Consider the following 23,529-nt stretch of genomic DNA (forward strand, 5'->3'; position numbering starts at 1 on the left):
GGGTGTCTATTATCTATGCTATTATCTATGCACTTAGTAGTTACCGGTAAACCGGCATTTTCAAGTAGCGCCTGATCGATTAAATTAAGCGCCGGCTTCCTGGCACCCTCCTAATTTCTGCTGAGCTGGGCTTGTTTGGGCTTCTTCAGTTTTTTGTTTTTTTTTGGTGTTTAGTCAGCTTTCTTATAAGGCTATAAAAAGACTGGATATCAGTCTTTTCTTCTCAGTTGTGTCTCAGTTGTGTTGAGACAAAATTGTACAGTAAAAATACTATGAATGAACCGGCAGAGAGTACAAGTCATGATGACGGTGAACGGGAGATGAAAAAGAGAAAAATAATTGTAGATGAAACTCAAAACGTGAATCGAAGTTGTATAGATTCTTTAGTAGCTCACGGTCAACCGAGAGTTGGAGAGGTAAAAGCCTCGGTGCTCGTCAGTGGAGAACATGTTATGTCTTGTGTAGTACGTTTACTTAGTTGTACTGTGAATGGTCCGGTAGTGATTAGTGATCCAGTTAAAGTGACTGTTACACTGAAAGACATTTTTGGGTCTCCTGTAGTGGACCAATCAAAAGATCTAGAAATCCGTTGCAACAAGGAGAGGGAGTTTTTACAGAATACACATATTGAAGAAGAGTCGAGAGGACAGTACCATATATGGTATAATCCTAAAAGAAAGGAAGGTCATTCATTATCAGTTTATTGGAGAGGATTAGAAATGAACCATGAAGAAATCAAAGTGTTGATCCGTGATTACAATAAGTTGAAGCAGGAAGTGAAGATCATTGACAAATATGGACCAACTAACAAGAAGTTATCATTTCCTTACATGTTGGCTAAAGGACCTAACAATGAACTTACTGTTCGTGACAATTCCACCAATCAGTTAGTAGTATTTGATAAACACTTCCAATACTCTCATGTTATTGGTGGAGCAGGTAGTGGAAATGGAAAGTTTCAGTACATCACTGGAATAGCAGTACACAAGAAGGGATATTTGTATGTTGCAGATTGTAACTTGCACTGTATTCAGAAATTTAAACTAAATGGAGAATTTATTTCACAGTTTGGCAGTGAAGGTACAGCTAACAGTCAGTTCCGGTCTCCTAAAGGTCTAGTGTTCTCCCAGTCGGAACTGTTGTTTGTATGTGACCAGGACAATGACAGAGTACAGGTGTTTCAAAATGACCAATTTTCTTATTGTTTTGCCATTGAAGACCCTCTTGATCTAACACTTAACAGTTGTGAAGATCAGTTGTTTATTACACAGCGCTGTTCTAAACAAGTCCAGGTGTTTACTGCAAAAGGACAATTCCTTAAGCTATTTGGTAATGGCATCCCCATACGTAACACATGTGGGATACACTACACTTCAGATGGACACTTGTTGGTTGTTTCTGGTTTTGATGGTGATCCTAGTGTGTTGGTGTTTGACGAAAATGGAAAGTTTACATTAGCCATTAAAGGAGTCACTAAATATACAGAATCATTTAAGGGTGCTAGCGCCTTTTTGAAGCCACACAAATGCTGTTGTTTTTACTTTTGATACAGGCAAAAAGGAAGCTACAGAAATCTAAACTACTGCTTCGAAGATTGACCTAACTTTCTACTATACAGAGACCAAAGTATAAGATCGTACCTTGTTTCATTCACGCGCTATAGTCCCTCAAAGTCAACCCATACATTTTTCTTATTCCGAGATACTGGCTGCTTGCACAGGCATCAAATTCGCTGTGAAGGTTCTTCAACAAACTTGTGGAAACTTAGAGCAGGGATTTGTCTTTGCACTTCTTCTTTCTTGAGTTATAAAACAAAGAGTGAGTACCCGCGAGCGAACTTCGACTTCCGGGCCTTGTAACTCCGTGCTGGATCACAACAATTATAATTCCATGCGCTAAAAGTTTACAAATTTATCACTGATGGTCCACCAAAAGTTTGGTAAAGATCCGACTATCGTGTATTCCAGAATATCGCCTTTTACAATGCAGTGTAGAACATGCGCACGCCGACCAGTTATTACTACAAATTCCAATAAACCACAAATGCCAATTTTATCAAATAACCAGTTATAAATGAAGTTCTAAACAAAATAAAAGCTCTTGTTCCTTTTCTTTACATACTGGGACACCTTCCTGTTGCTTGTGGAGTCGCCAAGCCTGCTCTTCGATAGGTAACGCCTCGTAACGCACCGTCAGTGTCTTGTTATGTGTGATAAATCCAGCTGGAACATCGTCACTACCTAAGAACAGGTGTACAATACAAATATAACTTACCAGGGTACACTATCACTCGAGAAAACGCAGGAAGAACGTGTGTTGGCTACAAATCAGCTTGTGTCTCGGCTTGTGTTCGCACGTATATTCAAAACTAGCAGTAACTTTCAGGCTAATTCACTCTATTTTCACTCTTGGACACCCAGACGATCATTTTCGTGATGGTTTTCAAACGAAACAGGCTGTTTCTTGGCCAATTCCTTTGGCGCAAAACACAGTCGCCTAACACGGATACTTGAGTATGCCAATTATGATGTAACAGCCGCATGTGGTTATGTGGGTTGTCCCTTGAATGGCTTCAAAAACCCGCTAGCACCCTTAAACATGCTCATGGAGTAGTGATGATGGATAATGGAAGCATATTGATAGCAGCTTCACATGGTGTAGTAGTGTATTAGTGACATAATGTAGACCAGTGGACAATAGTGTTTTATTGTAATAGGAAGTGTTTGTTGTAGATATGCAAGTAGTGCTTCAGTTCAAAGAACATAATATAACTGGCATGTAACGATGGGTTGTACGTATATAAATGAATCTAATTGTTATCTAAGGTCACACCAAATAAGTTCTCTGCTTCCTGTTGACTGTCCACATTTGCTTACTCTCAGCACACATCTATATTCTTTTATCTTTCAGTATTTTGTGTACTGCATTTGCTCGGTAAAATGATTCTGTATGTGGTTGTTGTGGTTTAGTGTGGTGGTTGACTATAAATTGAGGTGTGCACCACAATGAGTAGAGCTACAGACAGGTGATGTGGCTTTTACCATTACTGCATACATTTCAAGCCCCACCCACTAACCTTATGTATATCAGCTTACAGAAAGGTTACAGTGTTGTGCTAAAGGACAAGGTTGTCATGGGTTACCAGCAAGTATACACTGGATGAGGCATCACATGATATTAAATCCCTCTGGTTATGGATTCAAAAGACAGTTTGTAGTTGCTAGTACATGTGGACGAGGGATGACATGTTTACCAGGGTATGGGGGGTGTGATCCAGATGATGATTGGTAATATGATTTGTGTTGCTGTATAACAACAATGTTATCCAATTGGTCAAATAAAGGAAAAATAGAATTACCTTATAGGAGTTAAAATGTAATCATAGTGTTTGGTTTTGTGTGAAAATGTATACAAATTATGCACTACATTTCAATCCACTAATTGTTTAATAGTATCATACAGTATGGTAGTACTGTATAGTTGGGATCACAGCTATTCTGGCCAGAAATATCATCCAAACAGCAGTTTAACATACCTTCCTGGCATCTTATTCATTTATTATTAATTTTTGTCAATGACAGGGGTCACACAAAAGGCATAAGCCTGTACAGGGTGCTTCCCCACCTTGGTTAGGTATAACCACCTTGGTTAGGTATAACCAAGCACAAAAATGTTTTCAGTAGAACCATCAATGCTTCCAATAGATTGTTATGAATTTTTATTCAACGAAATTTTCTGCTGACTGACTGACTAACTGACTAACTAATGCAAACATCACTCAATAATGGCCAAGGCCTTGGGCCTGGTTTTTTCACTGTTCGATGTCACTTCGGCCCGACAGGTACCTTTTGGCATATCCCAGTGCATACAATACACACATCATGGACTTACCTTTGCCCTCCTTTGTGTCTCATTTCTTTCCCAAGGTGTCAATTCACAATAGCACATGATGGCTTCCCTATGTTTATAAATGGGGATTGACCGTATTTTTTATGGTGACTGGATTGATTGCAGAGGTCTACTATTTTTTGCTTGTAACGCTGTGTAACAGGTGGAACATAGCTGAAAGCGAAGTGTAACGGCCACTTTACTTTCGAGTCAGTATAATTGATAGTTGAGGTGCACATTCAGACAAAAACGTTAACTCTACACCATTCTTTCTTTTGATGCGGTTCATCAGTCATAACAATGTTACAAAAAAGTAATAAAGAATTAGGAATTTTAAAAGGTTGGGAAACAAGGGAGGCCGTTGCATACACCTGCAGATATGCTAGCAGACATTTACAGAATTAGTGATTAAATGTGCAGGTGTAGGCAACTTCTAACTTGTTTTTTCTATGATCCCTAATTGAACAGGAAATTTTTTTCGCTATACTTTATTAAACTGACTAATGATATTTAGCCTATGTACTGCATAACCTAGCTTAATTGTTTTATTATTTTTTTAATTCTCCATAATTAGGTCAGGAAAACTTGATTACTTGTTTCTCATCCACAAAGTTCAGATTTCCATGCAGGCGGGAGGTCACTTTTCATTATTCATTTTTAAAGAAAATACTCCAAATCAAGCTGTCTGTTACTATAAAGGTTAGCTAAAGCCTTTTGAGAACTAGTACTTACGTTTTTCCATTGTTTCTGAGGTGCAAGTGACATTTGCTGTGCTGTAAATGATAGCCAACCTTCTTAGCATCAAATTATTATGTGTGTAAGATAGAGGTGTGCGATTATCTAGATATATTCGATTATCGAGATATCATAAGACTTATCAAGATAAGGATGATAGGTTTATTAATCTAGATAATAGTAAATTTCTGTAAATTATTTTTATACCTGATGGTGTAGGCACCTCCTGGAGGCTCCAACTCTCCTACCACTTGGGAACAGTGTTAAGACTAATGTTTTTCACTTTTTAATTGCAGTTTGCTCACTTTACTGGTTCAATATTGGCAGTTTACTAAAATATATAATTGTTTCAGTTATCGAGATATGTTAGATAATTGATATAAGTTCAAAGGAAATATCGAGATATGTCTAAATTAGTCATCGCACACCTCTAGTGTAAGAATTAGAGGTAATGGGATAAAAAGAAATGTAAGTTGGGATGTGAAACAATTAATCAAGTTTGCCTGGCCTCATTAGTATCACGTCAATTTTCAATTATGCATTATTGGCTGTTAGCTATAGTAATATCCACAGGTTATTTCATTTATTTTAATACTGAGTAGCCAGCCCTGCTGGTATGCTCGGGGAAAAAAGAGGGAACATTTACACATGTACATTACAGTGATCTGAATTGTTAATAGGAAGTGAGTAAAGAATTGTGGTAATGGGTTCCACTCTTGTACTGTTCTAGTTGCAACCAATGAAGTCAACTCGTCACATTTTAGTAGGTTATCATCCACTTGCAAGACAGGAAGAAGGCCCTGTAGACATGTGCACTTAATAGATCAGTGTCAAAGGTTTTGACGATCTTGTTGAGTAGCAACCAACTCATATTCAACCATAATTATTGTAATGACTGTACTATTGGAGTAATTGACTGCTCTATTAGAGCAGGATAGTATCAATAAAAACATGCATTTATACCACCTAAAGCACTTATGGGGCTGTAATTCCTGCTAGACCACCTTGGCTATGACTTCTGAAGTCAAGAGCACTAGAAAAGACTCCACTGCAAAAATGGGCAGTTCGACTCGGCATACTGTTAGCTAGCACACAGTCCATTAAGTGTTGAAAAGTAGCTGGGGCATTGTATATATAGCCTGAATGGCATAACATTGAATGCAAATAGTCCCTTCTTGGGTACAAAACGTTGTTTTTTCTCGGTCCTCTGGTGCCATTTCTACTTGTCAGTACCCCACTTTTCAAGCCAGCCAGTTGTAGAAAACCATAAAGATCCTGATAGTGTGTCAAGAGTATCATCCACCCTAGGCGGGGGGTAAGCATCTTTGTGGGTAACTGAATTTACTTTCCTATAATCGGCACAAAATCATGTTGACCCATCTTTTCTCCCTGACCAGGACAATAGGTGAAGCCCATAGGCTTGAATTTACTCCCCTATCTAGAATCTTGTAAAAGCTTTTGCACCATTTCCCGGTGTGGAAATGGAACCCTTCTAGCCGGTTGTCATATAGGGTAAAGCATTCTTCGTATTAATGTGATGATGCAGGACTTTGGTATGACCAAGATCATCTTCACTGTGGGCTATTATGTCAGAGTAGTGCAACATAAGGGAAAGAAGTTGTTGTTTTGCGATTCAGTAATATCATCAGGTAAGGGGCACTCACAATGTCAGGTATTTCCTTTGAGCCTTCCGACACATTAGTTTCACTGGCACTACAAATGGCTTCATCCATGATTATTTCTGCACTTGCAATCTTAGTGTTTTGTATAAGGTTACAGGTGCAGGGTCAAGGTTGACTACATGGATTGGCACTGTCTGGCCTTTTGGAATGATAAGAGCTCTAGCCACACACATTGGTAAATGTTTGAAGTCTGTGCCTTCCAATAACCATGTTCCTTCTTTGTCAGAATGAATGTGTGCCAAAATTTCCATTTCACTTTGGGGTGGGATGGTTACCTTCTTCAAAACAGTTACTTTTGCCTTTGATAGCGTGGTTTTACCAGTTAGGGGAATAGCTTGTCCTTGTATCTGAATGTTACCACCTGCAAGATCTAACAAACACTTATTGTCTTCTAAAAAATCAAGACTCAATATGGCTACAGCTATGATCTGCTCAGCAACAATGAATTTATGGTGAAAGACTAATCCATTAACAGGCACTGACACTTTCCCCTCTACCTTGATTGGCACTGAGTCAATGACTGCTTCTGTCAGCTTTACTCTTTCCCATACCTCCTTACTCAGTAAAGAAACTAAAATGACACTGGAGTGTCATAAACACTGCATGACAATGAGTAGCTGGAAACTTTTGTACAAAAAATTTTCATGATAAAAATTTTGTGTAAAAATATTTTCGCATGATTTAGGTGAATAACTGCTTTATTAGAGTAGTTTGATTTTACGTAAACTAAATTTTCTTCATACAAGGACTTGCATACAAAAATTATTTTACAACAAAAAAAAAGCAAATTGCAGTATACTACTAACTTGTTGAGTGTCATGGAACAGACAGCTGTAATGACTCATACAGAGTAAGCATACAGCAATCACATCATTCACATGCAAATAGAAAGCCTGTACAATAACTGTTCTATACGCTAGTAGTGAAATCTGTCCTTTCTTTTCCCTGACCTGACTACATTAGGCAGGTCTGTGTGTATGCAAAATGTAGATTACACAATCCTTGCCTCAGACTGTGGCACATTGGTGGAACAAATTGCCAAACGGTCCTTTTTTCATCTTCCAACTTCCCAGCCACTATTAATTTTATGATCATTATTTTGTCGTTATATTAGTAGTTTTTGTAATGTGTATGTATGTATGTGTGTTCACTCAACAGCAGTGATTACTGTGAGAAATCAATCAATCTCAGAGTATAAACACAGGGCTCCACCACACAAATTGTGACTGTTCTATTGGAGTTTTTAACTAAGTGCCATTGTTATCTAAACAATGCGTTGTCTTGTAACTTGCTGACTTGTATTGTCATCTTTAAAACTTGCATACATGACATGTGTAAAGTTTTAGTTACTATAGTTGGGGGTGGGTTTCCAGTTTTCAAAGCAAAAGAGTTTAAGGTGGCAACCAAGAAATGGCTACAGATAATATCAATCTGATGTCACAACATTATTATTATGGGTACTGCCTGCATCATTTGTATTTGTGGTCTCACTATTACTCAGTAATGTACATAATGGTGAGTGTAACCAAATAACAATAAACTCAACTCATCACGTTTTAGTAGCACATCATCCACAAGACAAGAGGAAGGTCCTGTAGACATGTGCACTTAACAGATCAGTGTCAAAGGTTTTGACGATCTTGTTGAGTAGCATATTCAACCATAATATTGTAATGACTGTACTATTAGAGTAATTGACTGCTCTATTAGAGCAGGATAGTACAAATAAACAGTTGTGCCCCCTAATATTAAATAGCACTTATGAGGTTGTAATTCCTGCTTGGCCATGACTCCTGAAGTCAAAAGAACTGGTGAAGGCTCTACTGCATAAAAATTGACAGCCATTAGCTGGACTGTCTGCCAAGTAATATGCCGCTGACAATGTCCTGCACATGTTCTACTAGTAATAATACTAATAATGTACATGTTTTGTGATGGATAAATTGTGTTCAAGCAATACAAGTTTAGTGCAAACTATACAAACTGATCGTAGTAGTTTATATAATAATAATCTGATGCACAGGAAATGGTAGATAAACAAAAAGACAAGGGCATACACCTTCAGAGTTAATGTGTGTCGTTGGTTTGATATATTATTCAGTTGGACTAGCTTGTTCACTTCCGTTTCTAGCTGCCAAAATTTGCGGAATTAGGCTGGATAGGGGAGTGGATTTTCTCAAGAATGGATGCTGTAGAAATACACAAAAGAAATACAACATAATATTTCAATTAAAATGAAACACAATGTATGTTGACAGGAATTTTGAATTGAGAACTGTTTTCAGAACAAATCTTTTATGCCATAAAATTGGAAATACAACAACTCATGCACGTGGCTATTATATTGTAACAAAATGGATGCTTTCATCTGATGATGGTTCATGGGCATGATCAGGGGCACATCGAATCCTACAGACAAGGGAGCATGTAACTCCGCAAAAAGCAAACATGGCTGCCGTGTACTATAATAAGTAACTTTTATAATTTCCTAATTAGGATATTATGCAGAGGAGCATGCTTGAGTACCTCACGTTTCCACTGCATCAAAGCAAAGCTATGGAAACAAATCCACAGAGGAATAGTAGTGCAGGCTTAGCAGGACAGTCTTTCAACAGTCGATAATCACACAAAATTACTCCACTTGTCTATTCCAAGCTTTACCTTTGACTTGACAATCTTCCTATTGAAGCAGCTTTACTACCTTCACACAAGATGAAGGAGTAGCAACCCATTTAGTGTATCCTTGTTGTGTGTAAGAATGATGTAACCAATTATGTACATAGTAACACTAGACGCCATGTTTGAATTTTTCCCATTGTAGTAGTAGTGTATGGAGTGAATGTATTTATAACCTGATTGTAATAAGTAGCTTTTACTTGTGGTATTCATGATCACCTACACAACCAGTTTTTAAGCTAGAATGAACAAGGAATCAATGCATTAGCCACTATATGCTCTAAGCCAATCAATCCCATGGCAGCATAAGCAAAGTTTTACTATATAGCTATATCATTTTCCAAGGCAAGTAGAAGGCCTTGACTGAAGTCCTTAAGACTCCTTTCCTACAAAGGCCCAATTGATTCCATAGAAGTCCTTTCATGTTGCCAGTAACTAGCCTTTAAAATGCTGTACTATCAGTATCAGTTGGTGGTTGATCAACTCTACAGTACATTAGTGGCCCCAATGTTTGAAACAAACATTCAAGTAGTAGTAACACAGAAAAGGAGAAACAATAAAAGTTAAAATGTCCGGTCAAATTGCTTGATGTTCACTCAAGTTTCACAATGCCCTGATGAATGACCAGACATGTCTGAAAAGTTATTTCGCACACTGTACGTCAACCTAAATTGGTTTGCTCCTAAGAAGTGTAGACTTCACAATTAAAAAATGCATTGCATGCACCAGGGGTGTGGCCAGGATTTTTTTTGAAGGGGGTTCCAACAGCAGTATTGAGTTACCAGAAGCAGGGGTCTGGGGGCTGTTCCCCCAGCTGCTGAGAGACTTTCAATATTTTAATGAATCAAAACTCAGCAAATTTTATGCAAAAAGTACATTAATTATAATGCATATAAGTGCTCCTGGGATGAAGCAAGTACTAGATAAAGCTACCTAGTGGAAACAGACAACATAACACACATAGACACATATAGTAATCTGTAAGTGATAGTTATCCCACTGGTATAGGAACCATAAATCCATGCCACTGATACAAATGTCATGACTTACAATCAAAACATTATAACTATACAAATATGCAGCATATGCATAACACACGCAATAATTGATAAATTACTGGAGTTCTATATCTTTTAACGCTGCACACCAAAGCTACAGCAGTATAAGGTCATGCTCAGTTTTGCATTTAATGTTAGAATGTCTGAAAAACTTCATATAGATACGGATATTTACATACATGTTCTATTAGAGTATACGAGACTGCTCTATTAGTGTATACACCTGACTGCTCTATAAGAGTATATCGATCTTTTTGAAGAGGGCTCATGTTACTCTGTAAGTCCTTCCCTGAGAGATGAATGCAAGCTTTATCAAATGTTGTACTGTGCCATTACACTATATATATATATATTACTCACTCATTTGTTCTGCCACACTAAATGGTGTATTAGGGTCCTGCTTGCAGAAGTCTAGATTTTACAGGTGGGTTCCTGAACCCCTTGGAACCCCCCTCCCTACGCCCCTGCATACTTGTTTTAGATTTCAGTACCGCTACTACCGCAGAATTATCACATCAACATTGTATTGATTTTTCCCACCATTCTCTGTCCCACATTGCAACTGCCAAAACAATTGGAAGTAGCTCTTTGACTGTAATGTGGTACTGATTCCATGATTCAGGCCACTTCAGCTGAAATCACTCCCCCAAACATGTGTAGACTCTACATCCCCATGAGCCAGAAGCATCTGAGGTTATGGTCTTGTACACTGGTCCCTCACAACACCTGTCATCCACTGCTGGGTTCACAGCTAACTATTTGATTCTTTATGTATGTATATACATTTCACTATATAATACTCACAAGAAAGATTACATGCATGTGACCTGAGACATGCAGGTGTGATGTGAGTAGGAAGTTTATGTTATTGCTATATCTACTGTTCACATAATAGTTGTAACATGTGCACTATTCACTTTTAAGTACTTTTAAACCTTTTACCCTTAAAGTTTATTTTTAACTTAAAAGCTTTTGATGTGGTTGAGAGTGCTTTTGATGTGGTCTGGTATTTGTCCAGTGTCCAGAACCTTTGAAGTGCCTGAACTTATCATTATAGTCACTACATCAAAGTTCAGATCAATTCCAATTATGACACTAGTACCCACTATAAGTAAGGTTTTCAATTTGTAACCTACATCACCAACACACAGTCTCAATTGAGAGCCACAGGAGTTTCAATTGTAAGCCACAGGAAATCATCAAAACCCACACTGTAAAGTGCATTTACTTATATAAATTTACTTTTTGTTCCTGTAATACAGTGGAAACCTCAGTTATCTGGACCCCACTTATCTAGACTCTCGGTTAATAGAACTACGGAAATGACTGCTCTATTAGAGTGGTGACTGTTCTATTAGGGTAGTTGAAAATGCTGAAAATTTAATTTTTTTCTTCTTCAAGGTTTCAGAGATACGGATTATTCAGACTTACGGACCACCCCTGGTCCCAAATGGTTCAGATAACTGAGGTTTCCACTGTAATAGTAAGAAAGTACTAGAACCCTAACAACAAAGGGCATTACACAGATATTGGCAGGGTAATATCAGATATGTATACCCAGATAATATTATTCTTTTGATCTGCCCATGCAAAGTGTTACATATTTATTATCAATTTTGTCAAAAGACTGGGTCGTAGGTCTGTACACCATAAATATACACGTACATACGTACACCTATATACACTTACTGATTTTATATGAAAGATTACATATAAATTCCCAGGTCCTTCCCTATTTTAACTGAGCTTGTCCCAGTTCCACTATATTAAGGCTGGATGATTTTACATTTGCCACACTAGTACATCCTCCAAGGACTATAATGGCATTGTCGTTGACTGTTGCTACAGCTAGTCCAGATCTGGCAGATGATAGTAAAGCAATGTTCTTCCATGACATGATCGTATTATCATATATCTGTATATCAGCTGCTGGTGTTGTACCACCAATCACCATTGGTGGAGAGGAGTTAGGGACTACAGCTGTACCCCAGTGAGATGGAGCAGACATTGTAATCCACTCAGCAGGTTTATTATGCTTTCGCTGCTGGTAACTTGCAGTAATGTTTCTAACAGGAATTTTGTAGACACTGTTGTAACTTTTTTTGTCAGCACCTATATAACCCACCACGAGAAAGTAGTCATTAGTAATAATGGGATTGAAGGAATGCATTGGCACAGGAAGATTAATGGACACTATCCTCCACCGAGAGTTCTCCATCCAGTTGAATATTTCAATGCTATCCTGTACTAGTAGAATGTCCCGTTTCTTCATTCCACCAGCAACAATAACATGCTCCAGATGAGTAATCACTCCTGGCTTGACTCTAACTGAGAGAAGGTCAGGGTAATAGGATCTCCAAGTTTGACTAGTTTCATCAAATGTGGAAACTTTGTTAGTCCCTGTCTTTGTAGCAGACAGACCACCACCAATAATAGCTAACTTGCCACCAATAATGTGAGGAATACCAAGGTAGTGACCCGAGGGAGGTAACTGACTCCAGTGATCAATGTTGATGTCATAGACATATACTTGGTGTTCAGCATCATCAACTGGACTAGCTCCACCAGCAACATAGACCTTGTTGTCTTGTACTGTGACATATGCATTAGACATTCGGGCAGGAAGATCCGCCAGTTGAGTCCATTTTATGTGGTACCTGCCACTGGTAAGTGCTGGCATTAATTGCAGTGCCTCCTAGTGTAGGTAATAAAAATAATAATTAAGTACATCCCATCCATGCATATAGGTACTGTACAAGTAACACTGTAGTGAATCATATAAATGTGGACAGGAAAGCCAGCATGGGTATACAGCAGACAAGAGTCGCACGTTTGTCGTTCAGTTGTACTAAAATGGAAATGTACCAGATTTTTTAGGGGGTGAGACACTTTCCCATCCAAGTAGAAAATTCTCTGCAAGTTATGCAGTAATCAAACAATGCAGTAATACTGCTTAAAAGGGTTCCCCTAAAGTGACATGTACCACCCAAAATGCTGCATGCCAGTAAAAAAACCATCATAGAAACATGTTGTGCAATGAAAATCACTTTTACAGAATAACCTTAATGTATCTAACTTCAAATCTCAGTGTTAAAAAACAAGAAAACACTCACAGATGGCCAGATATTTAAATCATCTAAACCTGTATTTTCGCCTGTCTGCTTGCCTGCCTGACCTAGATGCCAAGGATATGGCCACCATTTCATGCCACAATAAAAAAAACACATGATGGCATGTGCCTTTTCTGGTTCCAACAAGTATCTGTCTCCTGCTCTTTGCCTTTCCTTTTGTCTTCATTTACATGATTGTCTACTTCATGCAACGAAACCACACCAAGGAGTTAATGTTTCACATCGACATTTTCCTCAGAGGAGTGTGTTTAGATACCACAAAACTATTTGAAGTGTTTAAGGTACTGTAGGTGGAGTAGATACATGTAGCTGCACTAATAAAACCAAGTATAAAATATTGTTGACCCAATCACACCCCTAAATGATCAGAACATGTGCCTCAAACTAACAACCAGTGCACTCCATGACCAAGCCTCTTAAATAATCTAGCTGCAATCAGCTGAGTTTTGCTGTAGAAAACTAGACATACCAAACCACGTTCCTTACTCTACTATATACATAAATCATATGAGTCAAGCAGGGAGATCTATATACTCTGATACAGCCACACATGTATAACATAGCTATGCTATAACAAAAAAAGCTAACAAACTAGCACAATCAAAACTTATTAATTTAATATAGGGTTCCTGTGATAAAAGTAGTGAAACAAATATGAATGATGATAGCTATTGCAACATAGCTATATGGGCTACTTCAGCATTGAGCAGATGGTGATAGTATGCCAATGTGGGAATTTCCCCACATAGCTATGTTGTAATAGCTACCATCATTCATATTTGTTTCACTACTTTTTATCACTGGAACCCTACTTTATTTTTAATTTAACAAAGCACAGTGAAACCTCAGTTATCTGAACTTCACTTATCTGGATTCTCGGTTAACCGAACTACGGAAATGATTGCTCTATTAGAGTAGTGACGGTTCTATTAGGGTCGTTGAAAATACTGATACCTCTGTATACTATTTTAAAGTTATTTATATACAGTTTCAGAGATATGAACTTTTCAGACTTATGGACGACCCCTGGTTCGGATAACTGAGGTTTCACTGTAGAAGGAATTTTCAGTCCGATTAGGGATTATAGCCATAAAAAGGTAGCAAAACAAGGTAGATCGCCTACACCTGCAGATATACTAGTGGACATTTAATCCATAATTCAGTCATGGGTATAGACTGAATTAGGGCCTCCCTTGTTTCCCTGCTTTTTATGGCTATGATCCCTAAAATTCCTAGTTTTCCTTCGATTTGTTTATTTACTTTTCTTATAACATAACAAACCCATGCATACCACAAGAATGATGCCAGGCATGTAATTAAAATAGTTTTGCATCTGAGCACACTAGTCACTAGAGCACACACCCCAACTATCAATTATTACTGTAAGCCATTATGCTTCGTTTTCAGCTTTGTTTCAGCCCATTACACAGCATTACAAATGAAGCAACTATCAGAAGCATTTTGGCCACTCTGTAGATGCTTGCTTAAGCCTCACCAATACTGCCAAGGCACAATGAAGGCATTGTAAAGCTAGTTGTGATATTTTTGGCCAGAAAAGTCCAAACCTTTATGATCTCTAATACACAGTACTATCGATTATTTTTAACTGTACTAATTAAATATTACTTGAATCAGTATTGGAAGTGCAAGAGATCCAAGATATTCTGATGAAGCAGAAACAAATTTCAAATTTTTGCTACGGGGGCCCATCTCACTTCAAACTGGCAGTGCAACTGTTTTCATCACAACATCTTGATCGTGAAGTAAACATGCATGTTTTTATAACTCAATGGTTTTTAATCAGATTTCTTTTAAGCACTGAAAAGCTCTTTTAATGGACTATACCAATTTTCAGCTCATTTCCTTTAGCTATTTACGACAAGAGTGAGTGTATTAACAAAACTCAATCACACAGTGATCACCAGTGTTGGGGCAGTTACATTTTAAAAGTAACTCATTACATATTACTATTACTTGCAACTATAACTATTGAGTTACAGTTACATATCACCCATAACTATAATAATATTACTTATTATATTACTTTGTGTGCACAGCCTTAAGCTGTCACATGTGCAACTTACCACATTATCACGTAACATGATCGCATTGCTGAACAGTGCATAAATCTTGGTTATAATTGTATTCAAGAGAAGTAACTGGTCCATACATTAATTTCAAGGTGGGTTTTGTTACTGCTTCGCTACTTTGTTGTGGCTATCAGTGGATTAGCAACGAGATTAGCAACTTCATTACTTGTAGTAACAAGAGCACATCAAATCCTGCGATAGGATTCGATGAGAGTAATAAAATTACTTAATAAGTGACCAGACCTGTGCATATGGGCACATAAAAATTGCCTACTTTTTCAAACTTTGATGCATCACAACTAAGTACTCCATATTTTTAAAAATTGTCAATTTAAAAGAATGAAGTAGGGATCTATGCAATAAAAAGTAATGAAACAAGAGATGAATGATGGTATTACAGCATAACTCGGTGGGAAAGTCTCTACTTTGGCACATTAGCTGTAACAATTATTTTATTCAGTGCCAAAGTAGGGACTTTCCCACCGAGTTATGCTGTAATACCATCATTCATCTCTTGTTTCACTTTTTATTGCATAGATCCCTACTTCATCTTCTTAAATTTTAAAAAAATACTAGTTTGTTTAGTTTTTTTTGTTGTAGATCAGGGACTGTTCTATTAGAATATCATAAATGCATGACTGCTGTATTAGAGTGACTGTTGTAGTAGAGTATCTTGAGTCAGTCAAGGGGTGTACAGCTACCTACACCAATAAGGTCTTGTTCTCTGTTTAGCAAATAGCTAGATTGTGAAGAGGTGTGGTCTCTGTACTCTATCGCGATTAGTCAACCTAGTTGGTGTAGTTGCAAACCTATCGCGAATTAGTCTGGCGGCGCCCACTCTTTTGCAGGCGCATATCCCAATAGCAAAGTTGCAGATATCTAGCTAGTTTACCTCTTATAGTTACACCAGGACTGAAACACTTCAAAAGCCCAGCTCTGAAATAATTCTGTGGCATCTAAATGTGCTACTGAAAGAAAATGTTGATGTGGAAAATTAACGCCTCGATATGGTTTCATTGGATGAAGAAGACAAGCAGCCTGATTGAAAATAAAAGAAAAGACAAGGTGCAGAGGGCCTACACTCCTCGGAACCCCAAAAGACACATCTCACTGGTAAGTTCATTATTGTGGCATAAAATGGTGACCATGTACTGCTTCGTTTGACCTCTAGCCTTGTGACTGTGATCAGGTAGTCAGGCAGTGAGTCTAAAATTCGAGTTTTAGTGATTTTTAAAAATTCTATATCTGGCCACCTGTTAGCGTTTTGTTATATTTTATGTTATATGTCATATGAACTAGTACTGTTCCGTAAAGGTGATTTTCGTCATGTAAGAGGTTTCTAGGGTGCTTTTCAAAGGCAGAATTTTGGGCGGCGCACGAAATTTTCAGCCCAATCCCTAGGTACTACCATACCGTTTGATTATCACTTGGCCATGAAATTTTAGCACTTATTAAACATTTAGTATACAAGTCACAGATTGAAAATATTCTATCCCAATACTGAGAAATGAGATGTTATGTGGCGGTGGGTAGTTTGTGCCCACATGCCCTACAATTTTGCAAGCCCAGTAACCTATTTGAGTCATCACAGTAACTTCATTAGTTAAGTAACACATTACAATTGTAAGTAAAGTAACTTGAGTCATATTACTAGTTTTCATAACATATTTATTAGTTAGTAAATAGTTACCACAACAGGAACGTGTTACATGTAACGCGTTACCCCCAACACTGGTGATTATATGTTTCTCACTGTATACTGCTCACCACTTTTAGCTTTGATGCTGTTGTTGGTGGTCTTTCCCCTAGTGAAATTAATCTCTTAGCTACCGGTTGTGCTGGGACAACTGTTGAGGAGCACTATCAAAATACAGTACAGCTACTAACAAGAATACACATATATACTCCGATCTGTGCCCTGACATGGTCAACTGAATTCAAAGCAATAAACAATACCATAACCAACATTAAGTAAATTTAAAGTACCCACATGATAAAGTTTCCCAGATTCTATGACTGGAAATATTTAGTGAAATAGAAGAGGCCATTTTACAGCTACATGATGCATACTAGTCACCACACCATGCACGGTGGAGCAGGCCAAAAAGTGACTATGATAATAAAATTTACCCAGAGGAGAGAGGTCTTTATTGTAAAATAAATTTAGTAGCTGCTTACAGCTTAATGTAAAAGTGACTGTTCTATTAGAGTGGTTGAATGATCTACACTATCAACCTTTTTCTTGTATTACCCAATGAAAGTGGGAGAGCCATGGCCCCCTATTTCCACCACCTATGCCATGCAGAATTAATCAACTATTGCAACAAAGTCATTTCAGATCTCTTCATAGCAAATATGAAGAGACTACTATATAGCAACTACTAACATGTACACTGTACTACTGCTATCACAATGTTAGACAGTGAAGCACAGCAGTAAGTCTCTAATACTCTCTAATTTATTATGTTTAAAACATCGTCCACTATGAACACATGTTTATTATGAATTCACCAGGCTTGCATGAGGCTTATACACTAGTGTACCACCTATATACTTTGACCATATTGAGGCTTGACCATGCATGCAGGGACAAAAAGGAGTACAGTGACTGCTTGAAGTAAAAAGGAAATACTTACCAGTGGTTGATTCAAATGATAATCTTCAGATTTCACATGATCGTTCTTATCCAAATTTAACTGAGCACTTAACCGATCCACTTCACCTTGTAACTCTTCAACTTGTTCATGCAGGGTGATAACATCTTTTGGGGACTCCTTCATGTAAACATCCTTGCTCACTTGGAGCCTCTCACAAACAGCTGATATGGTTGGCCTCACACCAGGATCATCATCCAGACACTCCTCCACTAGTGGCCTTAATACTTCAGCCTCTCCCATCATTTTATTCAAGTATTGCTGACGACGCTCTACCTCTGACAAAGCTACTCTCTTTCTTGTGGCTCGATTAAACTGCACTTGTTCAGTTGGATGAGGCCACTCTTGGTTAAATGTATGAAGAACTATTCCAGCAAATGAAAAAATGTCCATAGGAGGGCCATACTCAGGACTATTTGTTAATGTTTCTGGAGGCATGAAATCGACAGTTCCTGGAGCTTTAGTCATTGTCTTTCTGCTATCAGCCTTTATCACCTTGGCCACTCCAAGATCACTGATCTTTGCCACGTGATGTGTCGTCAATAAGATGTTGTTAGGGGAGAGGTCTCTATGGACAATGGGAGGATCATGATTGTGAAGGTAGCACAAGCCAAGGGAGACATCATGGGCAATAGAAAATTTTATATGGACAGGAATCTTCCTGTGTTTATCTACTAGTGAGGTCAAGCTACCCGCCATCATCTCCATAACCATTGCTGGTAGCCGCATCCTTTCCTGCTCACTGCTTATTGAAACGGGGTAACACAGACCCAGAAATTGTACGATATTTGGATGTCGTAATACACTACATTGGCGACACTCCTTCATGAACAATTCCACTGTCCGTTGCATTTCCACGTCTCCAACCTCTTCGACCAAAATTGAGTGTATCTCTTTGGCCGCACAGATCATTCCACAGTATTTAACCGTGTAAACCCTCCCATAAGCCCCGCGTCCCAGTTCCTCGCCATCTACTTTATTAACTCCTTTAAGAACTAATCTCTGAAAATCACCACTAGACTTGTCGTCACTGGAAGCCATTTTTTAAGTTGGGACTTTCCGCGCTGGACTTACCTAAGCGTAAAAGCGTGGCGTGTCCTAGATAATTATGAGCGCTGTTGTCATCCAGATGACCCTGTAGAAAGCAAGTTATAATGTAGGTCTACAAGACTCAGCAGTGGCGGATACAGGGAGCAGGGCGGATCTAGGGGGCGGGGCTAGCGCTTTGGGGGCTGAAAAAATCAACCGTTGCCCCTAGCAACCTAATTTTTGCATTTTTTGTAGGTGTCAATGTCTTAAGACACCTCTCCAGGTTTTAAAAGGATAGCATATATAAGTCAAGAGATATGACATTTTGAAGTTGCAATTTTCCCATACATTGTCAATGAGAGGGGCAGCAGTTGCCCCTTTTCGGTAATCACACAAATCATGGGATTCACAGAATGTCATATCTTATGACCTATATACAGTATCCATTTAAAACTTGGAGAGATTATTGTTGACATTCACACCTACAAATTATGTAAAATTGAGATGTATGTACTTTTGAATTTTTGGTTTTTGCATATGTTGAAATACCTCATTTTTGTGATTGCCCAGACGGGGCAACTGTAGCCCTCTCACATAGATATGTATGGGAAAACCACAAATTTCAAAACGTCATATCTTATGACATATATGCTATCCTTTCAAAATTTGGAGAAGTTACTTTAGACATTATTACCTAAAATAATGGGAACTTCAGGTTGCTAGGGGAAACGGTCGTTTCTATATACTATAAAGCCTTATTATGGAATTTGTTTATTACTCCATAAACCTCGTCATAAACCCACCTTATAAACATCTTTCCAAGGAATTATCAGCGGATTTATGCAAAAGGGTATGCAACAAGGACCAGGGTCAGCATTGGAGGTCAAGTGTACAAGATCGAGATACTCTAATAGAGCAGTCACATACTCAAATAACAAGTATAATTTATAATTAATAATCACCTCCCACCTGCATCAGTTTTTGCTCTCTACTATATAGGTGAAGGGAAACAAGCAATATAATAATGATGGCTTGGTTATAAAATTAAAACTCTTTAGCAGAACAAAAGTGTTCCATGAGTTTTACACAGTTTAAGTGGTACCACCATTCACTGTTATCACATTTGTCCAACCATTGTCTATATCTTGCATTCCACAAGCATAACAAAAATTATCCAGTGATTCTGAAACATTAAGAAGCTCAAAAGCCATATCATTATGAAGCTTTGAGATATCACTCGTTGTGCACTTGGTTGGTAATGGCTGCCTTTGTATAATTCACTCTGCAAACTTCATGACATGTACTCCACAGGAGCTGGAGCTGCAACAGGCAATAACTATAGCCCATCCTGTAAAGGTTTCATTATAGAGATCCTGATCTTTAATGCCCCAAACCAAAGAGTATCCGAACAACAATAACTGGTACCATAAATTACCCATCTGTCACCCTCAAACCTATGGTGAGCCCTAATAATGGTACGTTGATATGCTGTGAAATGGTGGAACTTGTGTGAATATACAGAGCAGAGTACTAATACCAGTGATGAATAGTCATCTAACCAAACTCACATATCTGTTATAGGACCTCTCTTTGATTTGCTCAGTTGGTTGCCACAGTAATTCATCCAGTTCCCAATACTCTGGTAATATTTCTGCAATTCAAGGTTTGAAGTTTTCTTAACAAGCCGTGGTGGTCTGGTGGAATATCTTGTTGGTATTGAGATTCATGGGAAGAGTCTTTAGGCAGGATCACTGATAACGAGCTCCTGGGGCAACCGTCTGACAAACTAAGGTGAGTTGTCAATGGTGTCATCATGTGAAAAGTAGGTATTGTCAATGGACAGTAAGCTCCCCAGTCTACAGGATATATATGCAAGTACAAGTGTGACATACAGGGGTGGATTGGTGAGTGTATGTATATATACGGCATTCACAATGATGAGCCATTTACGTATCACTGGCCTCAATTGTTAACTGGTCAGGTCCGGATAAGCACATGTGCCTCCTCTTGTATACGTGCCTCTACAATTTGTGTCCTGTTTCCCCTCAGTAGCCCACATGCTAAGAGGTTTCATACAATACCAGCTAAGGCCACAATAATAATATTTACAAAAACAAATGAAAAGATTACAAACTAGTCAGAGCAGTCATAGAAAATTGCATTCTGAGTCATTTTAGCTAGCTAATTCAGCAAAATTAAAATCCACTCTCCAGCTGCAGCCTACTACACTGCTATTTCAGGATGGAAAAGTAATAATTAAGTTCATAGCTATGGCCTAAAGAACTCCTCTACTGGATCAGTTTGGTCAATTGGTTCTACTTCCAAAGATTGTCAAAAGCTGCCCTTTAGAAGATTTTGATCCCTTTTTTATTATTGTAATTTTGAGAGTGGGTTTAAATTTTGAGATCTAGAATGTGATCTTGAAAACTAGTATACCTGTCCATGAGAAGAGGACCAAACCCTTGAGTGAACTGTGTGGAGAGTTGAGAGGTTTAGCTACCATATACAGCGGGATTTTTTTGAGGAGATTTGATTTTCACAGATTCCACAAAAATACTCCTCCCTCTTTAAATTTGCAAAATGGCATTGTTTGAGTATTATTAATGCTCAAAAGATCCTAATGAAGTAAAAATGTCCCCCTCAAAATTTTGGATGGTGCATATATGCTGTAGCTAGCAATTTTCCCTCAAAAAATTCCACTACATAGTAGCTATACATTGATCAAATAAAGTTATTATTTATATTACAATTAGCTGTCGCTCTTCTACAATATATCATGTAACTAGTTGCCTGATCCAAGAACAGTAGCTATGTAGGTAGCTACTGTCATAGTACAGCTATGGATTTATTAGCTAGCTAGCTGTTGTGACCACAGAACAGGATCAAAATCATGACACGTGGATTAGCTATATTTTAAAGTTTTCTGGCATTTGTGCCCCAGGTAGGTATCATGCTAATTAAATTGGCTAAAATTAATGTCGATAGTCTTGTCCTATGTGCTTGACCATGACTAGTTGTTTAGGGGCAGATCCAGAGTTTGGGGGGTGCACTTTGCTGAAAAGCAAAAAAAAAAAAAAAAAGGTCACAGCAATAATGGCTGTCCTTTACCAAATGTATATACTATAAAGTATATAAAGATCCTTATTCAGATCTTTATAGTTAAGCTACACTGCCTCATGAACACTGTGACTGCTTTAATGTGACTGCTCTATTAGAATATCTTGATCTTGTATGCTCTTGTATGCAATTTTTTTGAAAGGGATGAAGGAGGGGGGAAGCACGTGCCCCCTTCCCCTGGATCCCCCACTGTGATATAGCTGTTAATTTATGTAATGTACAATATAATTAGTGTCCATATCTATATAAGGGATCAGAGGCGTAGCTACAATGTCGGCAGGTGAGTCAGTTGCCACACCAAATATTGGTATTATTGGTGACTGAACTGAGAGCTACATTGGACCTTTTAGATGCATTGAAAGCTTGCATTAACAGAAAGTTTATATTTCAACTTTTTGTGTAGTAAGTGTCCATGCAGGTGGTTACTGAGGTTTCAGAAACTGTTCAAGCAAGATCAATATACTCTAATAAAACAGTCACTCTAATAGAGCACTCACCTAATACAACAGTCAAGAGGATTTTAAATATGATAAACTACTTAAATCACTCTCACAATCAATCTCAGATGGTCTAACTCTTCCAGAGGAGCATACCCCAGACCCCCTGGATTGACATGTTTTGCATACTATATTATACCAGTGTTTATACTTCCTCAAGTTAAGTCTGAACTACATGCATAAAATACCACATGTGCATTCTTTGCAATTACCATAATAGTAGTACTGAAATTACCTCCAGATTCAATCTTGGAACTCATAATTTTCAAAAATTTCCTGGGGGGGGGGGGCATGCTCCCTAGCTAGAGCATGCATACATACACACTAGAGTGCATGCATCGTATTGCAAGGGCTGTCTCATCTATTTAAAATTTCTAGTTACACCCCTGGAGATAATAATTTGAACTTCGTTAAAATAATATTAAATTGTGAGCTGGTTAAGAGATAGCTGCAATGCATATCTTATGCTTTACATTTTCCTTTAGTGCTAATCTTCTATTTAATAATTATAGTACGTATTCATAAAACTATTATTAATTATCAATGAGGTGATGAAGTACACCTTAGCTATGTTTGGGACCTACTTGACACGGTCACTATAATGAGGTGGTCTTATTAATGAGATCATACATGAAGTACGCCTTAGCTATGTTTGGGACCAACTTGACATGGTCACTATAATGAGGTGGTCTTATTAAGGTACCATGGTAACCACCTATATACCACAATAAACACCAAGTTGTAACTGCATGACATAAGCTACTGGACATAATGCTCTCACTCTGCATGAAATAATATGAGTCACAACTGGCTTCCAGTCCCGTACATAATATACACAAGGCCTTATGGGGGTACAGTAAGCATTTCCTATTTTCAAGACAACAACTACCATGCACCATCAGAAGTAAGGAAGTGCCATAAACAAGTCAGTGTATTATATTAAATGACTATTATTATTTCATACAGAGTGAG

The 23,529-nt window shown here is 38.0% G+C and overlaps 2 protein-coding genes across 4 annotated transcripts in view; one reads left to right on the forward strand and one right to left on the reverse strand.

The window, feature by feature from the left end:
• LOC136240415 (uncharacterized) overlaps window positions 1–19,117 on the reverse strand; it is a 39,583-nt gene extending 20,466 nt beyond the window's left edge. Inside the window, exons 1-4 of one of the 3 annotated variants that reach the window (XM_066031394.1) lie at window positions 17,897–19,117; window positions 17,028–17,120; window positions 11,729–12,734; window positions 8,201–8,494 (exon numbers count right to left, since the gene is read on the reverse strand). In XM_066031394.1, coding sequence (XP_065887466.1) covers window positions 11,772–12,734; window positions 17,028–17,120; window positions 17,897–18,955 — 2,115 coding nt within the window. In that variant the 5' untranslated portion in view covers window positions 18,956–19,117 and the 3' untranslated portion in view covers window positions 8,201–8,494; window positions 11,729–11,771. Of the gene's footprint in view, window positions 1–8,200; window positions 12,735–17,027; window positions 17,121–17,896 lie in introns of those variants that run through there. The other 2 variants (XM_066031395.1, XM_066031393.1) reach the window with 2 other exon arrangements.
• LOC136239951 (E3 ubiquitin-protein ligase TRIM71-like) lies at window positions 273–1,547 on the forward strand. Its single transcript, XM_066030694.1, has one exon. It carries the CDS (start codon window positions 273–275, stop codon window positions 1,545–1,547), a length of 1,275 nt encoding a protein of 424 aa, XP_065886766.1.
• Window positions 19,118–23,529: the final 4,412 nt, after the last annotated feature.

This window comes from Dysidea avara, chromosome 12 (genome assembly GCF_963678975.1).
Source record: "Dysidea avara chromosome 12, odDysAvar1.4, whole genome shotgun sequence".
Lineage (NCBI taxonomy): Eukaryota > Metazoa > Porifera > Demospongiae > Dictyoceratida > Dysideidae > Dysidea > Dysidea avara.

Excerpts from the sequence above, each read along its gene's own strand:
- LOC136239951 (XM_066030694.1), top strand. The coding sequence starts at position 273 with ATGAATGAACCGGCAGAGAGTACAAGTCATGATGACGGTGAACGGGAG.